Source organism: Mauremys mutica, chromosome 18, assembly GCF_020497125.1.
Source record: "Mauremys mutica isolate MM-2020 ecotype Southern chromosome 18, ASM2049712v1, whole genome shotgun sequence".
Taxonomy (NCBI): Eukaryota; Metazoa; Chordata; order Testudines; family Geoemydidae; genus Mauremys; species Mauremys mutica.
Genome location: NC_059089.1, coordinates 24,365,045 through 24,377,179, shown reverse-complemented (window position 1 = coordinate 24,377,179; position 12,135 = coordinate 24,365,045). Strand labels below are relative to the sequence as shown.

General features: G+C 38.8%; 1 protein-coding gene across 3 annotated transcripts in view; it reads right to left on the bottom strand.

The window, feature by feature from the left end:
• Nucleotides 1–12,135, bottom strand: part of CNTRL (centriolin) — a 59,517-nt gene that overhangs the window by 27,032 nt on the left and 20,350 nt on the right. For all 3 annotated transcript variants that reach the window (XM_044992282.1, XM_044992283.1, XM_044992284.1), the window contains 8 exons: nt 8,138–8,358; nt 6,782–6,958; nt 5,349–5,483; nt 3,934–4,079; nt 3,102–3,309; nt 1,850–2,029; nt 1,273–1,452; nt 504–620 (listed from right to left, as the gene is read on the bottom strand). In XM_044992282.1, the coding sequence (XP_044848217.1) occupies nt 504–620; nt 1,273–1,452; nt 1,850–2,029; nt 3,102–3,309; nt 3,934–4,079; nt 5,349–5,483; nt 6,782–6,958; nt 8,138–8,358 (1,364 nt within the window). The remainder of the gene's footprint in view (nt 1–503; nt 621–1,272; nt 1,453–1,849; nt 2,030–3,101; nt 3,310–3,933; nt 4,080–5,348; nt 5,484–6,781; nt 6,959–8,137; nt 8,359–12,135) is intronic.

Here is a 12,135-nt window from a genome sequence, read left to right as displayed (position 1 = left end):
CAAAACTCGGTCTAATTTATAAAGCCCATTCTAGAAACACATCTCATTAAATAAAAAAATCACAAACTCAGCATGTGAATTAATTTGCTGTAAGAAAGATTTCCCCTTCTCCTCCCAAATGATTGTGACTATGCAATTACCTACATTAAGACATTTTAATAAATGATAGTCATAAGAGAGAGAATCAGCTGGACTAACAGAAATGAGTATGTGGAAAAGTCCAGCACTAAGTTTAAAAAAAACAACAAAACCCTAAAAATCTAAAATTGTAATTAGGAAGTCAGTAATTTAAAAAGTTATCATATAATCAAAGAACTGGAAGGGACCTCGAGAGGTCATCTAGTCCAGTCCCCTGCAGACGTGGCAGGACTAAATTAATTATGTTAGGCTGTTTCAGATATTCATTTAACTATGCGCCTATGTTCAAACTGATCTCTGCATATTTCACTCTTACCCATTTAGCATTCATATCTTGATGTACAACAAAAACTACTACAATTTACCTGTCCTTCTTTTTCTTTTAAAAGTCTCTGCAACAATTCTATTTCTGCTTCTGCTTGGGCAAGATCCTCAGCTGCACGAGCTGCCTGCATACAGAACTTCTCTGCTTCCTGAAATTCCTACAACAATAAACAGAGCAAACCTTTAATTTTAAAAGCTTATTTTACAGAGCTGCTGCTGCCTCATACAGCATTGAGAAGAGCACAGTAATAAACAATCATGCTGGTCTGCTTTCTTTTTCTTTTTTCACCTTTTTCTTCATTCCTATTATCTACTTGAAAAACCAGATTCTGTTTCTTTTTTAACGTTAGATAAATACCCACACTTATAGGTACTTATAAATATGGAGACAAGGTTCCTGACCTGAAAAACTTGAAGTCTTACAATGTAAGTACATTCTTATCTGTTCCTGTTAATTTATCATGACCTTAAGTCACAATATTACTGCAATCTGCTTTTCCATTTGTTAAATGGCCATTATTCAAATCATTGTAAAAATTATGTATTCGTAAGCTTTCAGAATGTAATGAGACAAATTATCCAACCTGGAAATTACCTATACTACCTTCCCAGGCTACATCAACTATTTATATATTTTTCAATAAATAAGACTTGCCCTCAGACTGAGACCTTATGTGCCAAGTTTCAGTCCAGTGTGAGGATTTGTGGTTGAGCTTTAAACTCCACATGATAAAGGCACCACCAAGAACCCTCCAATTATAACAGCATTAGTAAACATTATAAAAATGTATTATTTATATGTTGAATTACCTCGGCTCGCTCTTGGTTAATTTTGAGAACAGTTCCATGGAGAGATTTTAGCTGATCTTTGGCAATGGAGAGCTCTGTGGTTGCCAGTTTATCCGAAGTGGCTATTGCTCTTCTTAATTCCTTCAATTCTTTATCTAGGCCAAGAATTTGCTTTTGTGCCTGGGCATCATCTAAGTTTTTCTGAAATAGGGGAAATATATGTATATTGTTAGAGTTTTTATCCTGTACTGTTTTTACATTGTTAATATTTTATAGCTTTCTTCTGGTGTCTCTACAGGACATTTTACCTTACAGTCTATAGGAGTCACGATGCCCCATTTTGTATAGTGTTATCTCATATTATTTTTCATTTAAAAGTATTTTTGAGATGCTTTGCAATTTTTTTTTAAAATTAAAGCCAGAATCAAACTAACATCACTGGTAACAATCAACATCTACACTTGAAGTCCCAGGTAACATACCATAAATCCTAGAAATCAAAACTGCCAAAACACTTAAAAGGTTTCTTTTGTTTTTGTTTTTTCCCCAGGCAACTGAGTTCAGTGTGTGTGCTTGTTCTTGCTTATCCACCTCCCACCTTATTCTCTAAATCTTCCAGTTGAGTAAGAATTTTCTCCTTCTCCTCATCAGCTTCTTGAAGTTGTTGATCTGCAAGACCCTGTATTTCTTCCATACTCTTTATTTTTGCATGCAAGTGCTGGATTTCATTCTCTAGCTGATGAACTCTAGTCTCATTCTTCCTCTTCTCAGATTTAATCTGCAGTTTAAATAAATTACAATGAACAACATGAAAAGAAGCCTACACAATGCATGTTTTGAGTCACAATTTTGCTGAAGTTTAAAAATACCTGTTTCTCAAAACATGCAATTAGCAGAATGCTATTTATCAAAAGAGAGAGATTGACAACTACCATATCATGATTTCAACAGAGTAAAATTTTCAAAGAACTTAAGTGACTTTTTAAAAAATGGGACGTCAGAGCTTTTGAAATTTGTACCCATAATCTTTACTTTTTCTACCTGTATTTACTTTTCTTTGTTCCCCATATATTCTATAGTCTGAACACTGGCTAGGCATATAATCAAGTACACTTCATAAAGACAGCACACAATCGACTCCACAGCTGTTGCACGCACACACCAGAAAATGGCTATCCCTATTAATTTTTGGAAGCATGAGAAAATTCTTCTGAGACATTTATGCATAAATGAAAACCTTCTGCAAGCTCTATGCAATAAAGGATCTCAGAATACACTGGGGCACACAGCATATCAGTGCACAGATGCCTATACTAAGATTGCCCATTGTCTCTAGAAACAGCATCTCCATACATTTGCATCATATTTTTTATGCAAAAAAAATTAATAAGGAGTCTGTGTAAGGCAAGTCTACTGTAAGACATGAGAACAAGTGTTCATATGCATCCATTTATCCCTACAGTAGCCAGAATCTATTTAAAGTGTGAGAGCTGTCAAATTACTTCTGAAGGATTTTTTTTTTTTGTTATTCTCAACTGTTTATATCATTTTCCTTTAATGGATATTTACCACTTAAGAGAAACATGCACTGCTGCAATCAGGTGAAAACCAGAACCACACTACACAAATTAAAAAGAAAACAAACAAATCCATCTTATCATATCTGAAATGAAATAGTAACGTCTCTCTCTACATTCCAGTTGTCCCAAACCTGCTCCAGACAAACAAATATTTCATCTATATAACCAAGAACTTTTAAAAAAAGTCCTATAGTGCTATGTAGGGAGTGAAATTTGATCCTTGGGCTGCCAGTTCAATTTTCTCCTTTTGTTAACTTGCAATTCTCTTACTCTTGCTTCTGCAGCTTTGTTACAGGCCTGTCTATATTTTTCCTGTGCATCTCCCAGTTTCTCTTGTTGAGAAGCCATCTCTTCTTGTAACTGTCTCTGTCTAGCCCATGCCTCCTCTTTTTCTTGCTGTGAATGAGCAAGGATTTCATTAAATTGTTTCTGCAGGTCTGCAAGGCTTTTCCCTACAATGTCAGTTGAATTATGGCATCTGAAAGAAAGACAATGCAATTCATAAGAAAGCAAGCAATAATTTTAGTTCTTGGTGTTAGATGCTGGGATTTTTCCAACCTAATATGCTAGTGCAAGAATTTAAGGTGGCTGATACAACTAGGTACAGTTCAATAGTGGCCCAGCCCTATAGCTGAAACTGTATGGAGAGGTGTGTCCCTATCTCCAACTCTCCCCTTTCCACTCTGTGTGGCTAGAGGAAAAGCAGCAGGTCTTGTTTACCTACACCCCACCCAGCTGGGTCTCACTAGATCTAGGGGCAAGTGGTCCAACTGGCATACTCAACTGGTGGTGCCTTTTTGATTGGTCCCATGGTTCCTGAGCCAACACAGGATATTTAAGCAGATGTGGAGCAAAGGATTGCTCTCTCACTTCCTGCTCGGTGGCAGGATACCCCACCTACTATATTTAAGAGTACTGATGTAGGGTGTGTAACTGAGGGATGGAATGCAGGACATGGCAACAGGGTTATTTATGGGCCAGTGTCAGAGCTGTACTCCTCCACAAAAGTGGAGAAAGAGTGCTTATCTTGTTATTCCTACATACTTAGATCTGTGCATACCAACTTATATAATGACATTACTAATGAGTTTATTTTACCCACCTAATTTCTCCAATTCCTGTCTGCAGTTTTCTCTTGAGCTCACTTACACGAGCTGTGACTTCTTCAGGATGAATTGTGTTGTCAACTGCATGGTTTAGCTGATTTTGAAGATTTTTAAGCTGTTGTTTCAAAAGGTTATTGTCTCCCTGTAAAACCAAATGTAAGGGGTCAAATTCCGGTACACCTCTACCCCAATATAATGCTGTCCTCAGGAGCCAAAAAAAATCTTACTGCGTTATAAGTGAAACTGCGTTATATCAAACTTGCTTTGATCCGCTGGAGCCCTCACCCCTCGCCCCCCCGGAGCACTGTTTTACCGCATTATATCCAAATTTGTATTATATCGGATCACGTTATATCATGGTAGAGGTGTACTTTAGAATCTGACAACTATTTTCTCAATATGAAATGCATCTTTCCTTGCAATTACTCCTGAATGTTGAAAATATTTTGATGCCAGTTCAAGAATGGGCTTGTTTGCATTGCATCTCCTTCTTAGCAGTCTAATGAAGTAATAAATACATCTTTGTAGAAGTTAAGCCTATCGCCATAAAGGAGCTGATAACAAAAGCAAACTATAGAATTCTCATTTCATTCAAGGACTTAACAGTGAGAAACTTCTCAGAAAAAACAAACCGCCACCAATTTCAACCATTAGAACTGTTCAAAGATAATACACAGAGCAAAATTACTCAGTTAAGCCCAACGTAACTAATTTCAGCAAGAATCAGGAGCAGTCTGCACTTTACAAAACTGGACCTTTCCTTTTGTGTCCCTGTTGTCTGTCTGAGGCTCTGAGTTGCTGACTATTTACGTTGGAGAGCAGAGACTTCTTTTTGCACTTGTGGTGCTGCCCCTAAGGAATACTTGTTCAGACAACAGAAGGACAAATACACATATCCACATTATCCCTAAGCCAGGAAACAAGAAGTGTAAGGTAGTAAATCAACCTCCAATTTAATTTAATTTCTGATTTGACTAGAACCTACTCCAACATACTCTTGATATTCAGTTTCTCTCTTGCAGGATACTATATTTCTCTCCAAATTTAATGGGAACCAAGTGTGCTCAGCAGTTCTGAAACCTGGAATAACTAAGCCTCTTTCTCACCCACATGCACTGAGCTGGAAGGAAGGACATGTTTTACATAAAACAATAACCAATCCCTCTGGAATATCATGGGGCAGTCTTGATAGCCCAATTCAGACCTCAAAAACAGAAGGATGATGACTGCAACATGGGGCTTTTGGGTTAGGAGTATTAACAGTAGGGAGAAAGGAGTCAGAGATGCTACTTAAGATTCTCAAACAGATGCAGAGTACATAGAGGAGGAAAATCCATATTAATTTTCCTTTAAGGGGAAAAAAAGAACATTCCAGGTGAATTCTGAGACAAAAAATGAATAAGTATTTAACCTGCAATTGTTTGAGCTGGGAGAGTAGCTTATTGTTTTCCTGTTCCTTCTCTTCTGATATTTGTGCTTTGGTAAGAGCATTTTCTAATGCCTGCCTTTCTTTTTCAAGTTCAGCTTGCAGGGCTGAGTGTTCCATCTATAACAACAAAGTTTTCAGATTTAAAAACCAGAACAATTGTACTTTTCAAAACAACAAAATTAACTGAATTATAAAAGGTGCTAAACTAGAGCTGGTCCAAAATCCCCTTGTTGACAGGGGCGGCTCCAGGCCCCAGCACGCCAAGCGCGTGCTTGGGGTGGCAAGCCGTGGGGGGGCGCTCTGCCGGCAGCGCGAGGGCGGCAGGCAGGCTGGTTTGCCTGTGGAGGGTCTGCTGGTCCTGCGGCTTTGGAGGACCTCCCGCAGGCACGCCATGCTTGGGGCAGCAAAATCCTTAGAGCCGCCCCTGCTTGTTGAAACTTCTAATGAAATTAAAAAAAAAGTCAATGTTTTCCAAGGGAGTTTTTCAGTTTTTAGCAAAAACTGAAAAATTGTGTCTAAAAATGGGAACTGTATTTGACGACTTGTGTCCCCATTCTCTATGGGCCAGGATGCCCATCTGGGGAAATTTCTGAAAGACAGTTTTCAGACAAGCCCTATGCTAAACTTCAGAAGACTGTGGTAATGGCACTTCTTTATGTTTGGGTAACCAATATTCTTCCAACTGTATTTCTGGAAAGTCACAATTGCTAGTCTGTTTTTAGTCAGAGTGTATTCTCCATGGAGAGCCCAAAAATATGCTGTATCTTGCTTTCCAGATAAAGTTATAAATCATACCAAAATGGCAACTACGAACCATACTGGTTACATTGCCTTATGAAACATAATTGCTACTTGAACATAAGGAACGTTTCCTTACTAAACTTGAAGTTACCGAATGCAAAAATAAGACCCATCATTAACAAAGGAATTATCATTCATATTTGTTTAAGTTCCTTGCTACATACATTACTTTAAACCATTAAAAGGGGATCTCTTTAAAAGAAAGGGATTTCTGACTATTACAAAGGAAGGTTCCATCACAGTAACAAAGAAGGAGATGGAAACGTTTTATAATTAGCATAATATACTAACAAAACTCTTAAAATGGATAACTAAAAGCAGGATTAACTGGATTTTGACATTTGTGTTATAAATAGCCAAAAATGTTTTCATCAAAAACATGGATATTAGAATTTTTATCATGAACTCAGAGGGCTTTAAAAAAAAAAAAAACAGCTGAAAAGAACAGCTTCCCTGGAACTTTCATTCTTCCCAGACTTGGAAGGTAAAAAAAATATTTCTAGATCTAAAAACAAAAAAAAACTTGAGTAAAGTCCACTTATGTTTTTCAAGCTAGATCACCCTTTTAAAAAAAGAACTATTTTCATTTGATGTCACAGTAATTCTATTCTCACCTGACTAAGTCGTTTTAGTCTCTCCAATTCTTCCTTCTGTTGATTGGCTTCAACGTCTCTGACTTTAAGTTGAGCCTCCAGTTCAGCCTCATATGCACTGACATCCCCTTGTGCCTCTCTAAGAGATTCATTTACTTCTCGTTGCTCTTGGAGTGCACATTCAAGCTCTGCAATTTCCTGAAATTGCACATTCAACTTAGAAATACACACATTATTTATGATTCTGTTCATATTTCTAGTTAATTTCTTGATGCTAGCAAATGCAGCATATTCAACTGTCAGGATTTACTGGAGCACATTGCCTGGCTATCTCCTGGCTTCCAGGAATTAACAATTATTACCACATCTAGAAGAGCAGAGTAAGGGTACCATTCATGACCACTATAGTCAGGGACAGTTAGAACTAGTTGTAGTTGACGTTCAAATATAACTGTAGATAAAAATATATCTATGAGTAGTCTAGGGTGCTGTTGTGCTAAGCACTATACAAAGCCCCCCCCCCCCCTACATAATACAAATAAGAGAACTTCCAGGTTAGAACCACAGACATTTGTTTCTCTTAAGTCTAATTTTACTCCTAGCAGGACAATAAAATTGGTCTTTAACAACTGGATGACATACCCATCAGCTTGGTGGTAACTATTTGGTGTGGAAAACCTGAGTATGGGAATTATCAGTTAGTTCAGGTTCTGGGCTGAGGAAGCTCAGCTGTGGTGGTCACTTATCTTTGGCTTTGAGAATGATGGTTTAGCACTTATTGTTCCAAGAGCATCTCCTGTGGGATAGTTTCACTGACTAGCTTTGATACCTGCCTCAGAGGTACTTAATTGCACAACCCACTGGTAGAGAGAGAGCAGTGCAAACTGCAATTTAAAAAGGGGAGGGTTTCTTAGGTGGAAAGAGAGAGTGAGCAGGAAAGGTGGTTGCTAGAATAAATCAGTAGAGTATTCTTAATCTAAGACTGTCTACACTTGTTTATTTTGCAACAGTGTAGCCACATAGATGCGCCATACTGATGTTGGAGCAACTTGTGCTAGTGTAAGTGCAAATCAGCCTTTGGTCCAAGGAGCAAAAGTCTAAGTCTGGATTTCTGGGAGAGTTCCACCATAAGAAAAATATACAAAATATACCTTGACTGTCCCTTAGAATAATCTCAATTTGCTGTATGCGATTTGTGTTTTAAATATTATAGGCCAAATTCTGTTCTCAGTTACAGTTTTAAAACCCACTGAAGTTACCATATAAAAGAGCAGAATTTGTCCCAGGGAAATTTTATTTTGCAGTTCAGAATTCAGTTTCTATTTTTATTCCCCAGGGATATGGCTTTGGGAAGACACAGGTATTCCTAAATCTTACTTTTCTCATGTTTTCGGCATCCATAGCAACTATTTCCAGCTGATTTTTTTCCTCCTCCAGTTCAGTCAATCTTTGCAGCAAAGCCTCCTTATCCTTCTGCAACTCCTTACATTCATCACTGGCCTGCTTGGCCTGACCCTTAACACTCTCAAGGTATTCCTGTAAGCCAGTGATAATACCTTCTAAATCCCTCTTCAGTGCTTCATTTGCTGCTATTTGACCTGCACGAAGGTACAAAATGAAATTAGAGTATGCAAGAGAACTCTTTTTTTCAAATAAAGGAATAGAAGATGAACAAAATAGAGATTCCTAATCCTCCAGTGCCGTTTCTGAATACTGTTACTCTTCTGAATACAAGACATAAAAAATGTCACAAGGGAGGTGTTCAATCACTAATTGTCAAGTTTTGAAGATCAGAACATTGTTAATTTAGTTTTTTTCCACTTTTTTTTGAGAGAAAACTAGTTTAAAAAAATTAGTCACCCATATTTTAGTGTTAGATTTTTGGTACAACTCAAGTCATTACTACTTAGTGGCTCAATTGTACTTACTACTTGAACCAACTTGTGTGTGTTACCTAGTTTAGAGTAACTTCTCAGGTACTTGGAATATCTAATTCTAGAGAAACAACAGTTAGGGTTTCAAAAAAATCTCGTCTCTAAAATGTGTCCTGATGTGACATTATACTAGGTTAATATGCAGCCATTTAAGACACATTTGTATTCTATATTGTTCCCTCTTTGATCTCCTTTAACTCTGTCCACTTAATATTTTCCTGATTTGGAACAACAGCTTAAAATATTAAGTGTGCATTTTCTAGTTTACTGGAACAAGGATTAAACTATTTAATTTTATTATTTTAATTTATAAAGACAAAATGGAAAGGTCATTTTTATATTCACTGAGTCTAAATCTTTCTGCAAAATTAATATGTTAGAATATGTTTCTTTTTGTTCTAGCTGCTTGAAATCACACTGTCTAAAAGCCAACCCCCCACCCAGTTATTTGAGGCTTCTGTACATAGTATTAACTGCATTTTAACTGTCCAACACATAAGTAAAAGTAAACACTATTTCATATAATATTCCCCACCCCTACCGTAACTCTCATTTTTCCTCTTATTAGAGCTAGATTTTTCCCTTTTTCTTTTAGGGAAGAAAAACATCCCTCCCGAATTAATTACTACTGCTGTTCAGTAGTGGCCAAAGAAGAATTCTGAGAGATGTTTAGGATGCAATATTCTCCAGGGACAAAGGACATTGCCTTCAAGATATTCTGCCTGTACATGGCTATACAACTTCACCTTTCAATTCACTTAAACAGTAATGATGATGATAAGATTTTATGAAGCATTTGAAAATATTTAATCTTTGAGCTAGGCATGTGCTTTCACATAACAGTGATTTATAGTATCTTGTCCATAGTAATACCAATGAATGGGATTTCTTAAATCTGTTTTCAAAACCGAAGTGATCAAATCACTTAATATGATAGTCTTTCCATGCAGATGGTGATATAAGAGGACCCCTTAACAGTCAGCAGAGACTATAGCTTTTCTACCATGTAATAGTTTTCTAAAAGTTCTGACTCTGACAACAGTTTCAATCAACATGTAGTAACCGTAACTAGAAGATTTCATAATACCACTTGGACTATCAAGATGTCACATTCATATAAGGAGAAGAGAAATCACCCCATTCTTATGGCTGAAGGCCACTAATTTATGGCATATCCATGATGCTGTCAAGTGATGAAATACACTCAGCTTGTTAAGCAAGAGATCTGAATCTTCCATGCAACAGGGAAGAGTGTTGCTGCTGGCTCTCCCCATCAAGATTGTGTATCAACCTCCTTATCAACGCAATATTCCTTTGCCAATGAAAGCCTTGGTGAGAAATACATAATGTTTTGGTGACCTGTATTTTCCAGCTCTTTTCCTCTAAGGTGGACTCATTTGAGAATTATCGCATTTTTTCCTTTCAGATCAGTTAGGAATAATTTTCAATCCTTTCCTACTAGGGCTGTCGATTAATTGCAGTTAACTCATGTGATTAATTTTTTAAATCACTTAATTATTTTGAGTTAATCGCGATTAATCGCACTGTTAAACAATAGAATACCAATTGAAATGTATTAAATATTTTTGATTTTCTATATTTTCAAATATATTTATTTCTATTACAACACAGAATACAAAGTGTACAGTACTCACTTTATTAGTTTTTATTACAAATATTTGCACTATAAAAAAAGAGTATTTTTCAATTCACCTCATACAAGTACTGTAGTGCAATCTCTATTGTGAAAGTGTAACTTACAAATGTAGATTTTGTTTGTTTGTTTTGAGTTCAGTTATGTAACAATGTAAAACTTTACAGCTTACAAGTCCACTCAGTCCTACTTCTTGTTCAGCCAAACACTAAGACAAACAAGTTTGTTTACATTTACCGGAGATACTGCTGCCTGCTTCTTCTTTACATGTCACCTGAAAGTGAGAACAGGCATTTTGCATGGCACTTTTGTAGCCAGCATTGCAAGGTATTTACGTGCCAGATATGCTAAAGATTCGTATGTTCCTTCATGCTTCAGCCACCATTCAGGAGGACATTCTTCCTTGCTGGTGATGCTTGTTAAAAAAACAGTGCATTAATTAAACTTGTGACTGAACTTCTTGGGGGAGAATTTACCTGCATTCTGCCATATATTTCATGTTATAGCAGTCTTGGATGATGACCCAGCACATGTTGTTTGATTTACGAACACTGTCACTGCAGATTTGACAAAACGCAAAGAAGGTACCAATGTGAGATTTCTAAAAATAGCGATAGCACTCGACCCAAGGTTTAAGGTGTGGAGCATGCTTTCAGAAGTTTTAAAAGAGCAACATTTTGATGCGGAAACAACTGAACCTGAACCACCAAAAAAATAAATAAATCATCCTTCTGTTGGTGGCATCTGACTCAGATTAAAATGAATATGCATCGGGCCGCTTTGCTTTGGATCATTATCGAGCAGAACCCGTCATCAGCATGGACGCATATCCTCTGGAATGGTGACTGAAGCATGAAGGAACATAGGAATCTTTAGCGCATCTTGCACATAAATATCTTGCGACGCCAGTTACAACAGTGCCATACGAACACCTGTTCTCACTTTCAGGTGACGTTGTAAACAAGAAGCAGGCAGCATTATCTCCTGAAAATGTAACCAAACTTCTTTGTCTGAGCGATTGGCTGAAGTAGGACCGAGTGGACTTGTAAGCTCTAAAGTTTTACATAGTTTTATTTTTGAATGCAGTTAGGGTGACCAGACGTCCCGATTTTATCGGGACTGTCCCGATATTTGCTTGTTTGTCCCGCGTCCCGACCGATGTTCGGTCGGGACACTGGACAAACAAGCAATTTTGCCCTCCGCTCCGGTGCATAGACGGAGCCCGGAGGGGCTTTCACCCCCCACTTCCCCCGACCATCTCCCTCCTTCCCCCATTGCACCCCTCCCCAAATCCCTGCCCTGGACCCGCCCCAAACCCGCCCTTCACTGCCCCATTGGATTCCTCCCCAACTCCCCACCCTGGCCCCGCCTCTTCTCCAAGCACGCGGCATTCCTCCTCCCTCCCAGGTTTGCACACGGGCCATGGCCGGGGCTGGGAGCGCAGCACGGAGGCTGCTCCAGCCCTGCAGGGCAGCGCGGAGCAGGCAGGGGGCAGAGACACGTGTGGGGCAGACACGCTCCTGCCAGAAGGGGCCGGGCCCGGCTGCCTGGTTCGCTCCCTGCCCGGGGGGGGTATCCCTGAGTTCCCTGCAGCCGGAGCGGGGCTGCCCGGGGCGAGTGTCCCAGGCGGGGCAGAGTGGAGCAGCCTCTGCTGTGGGGCTGGTGCAATGAAGCCCGGGAGCGGCTGGGCCGGGAGCTGCAAGAGGGATCTGGAGCGTGGCTCGGCTGCACAGCTCGGGGCCCAGGAGTGAGGGGATGGGGGAGCTGGGAGTGTATTGGGGGTCAGA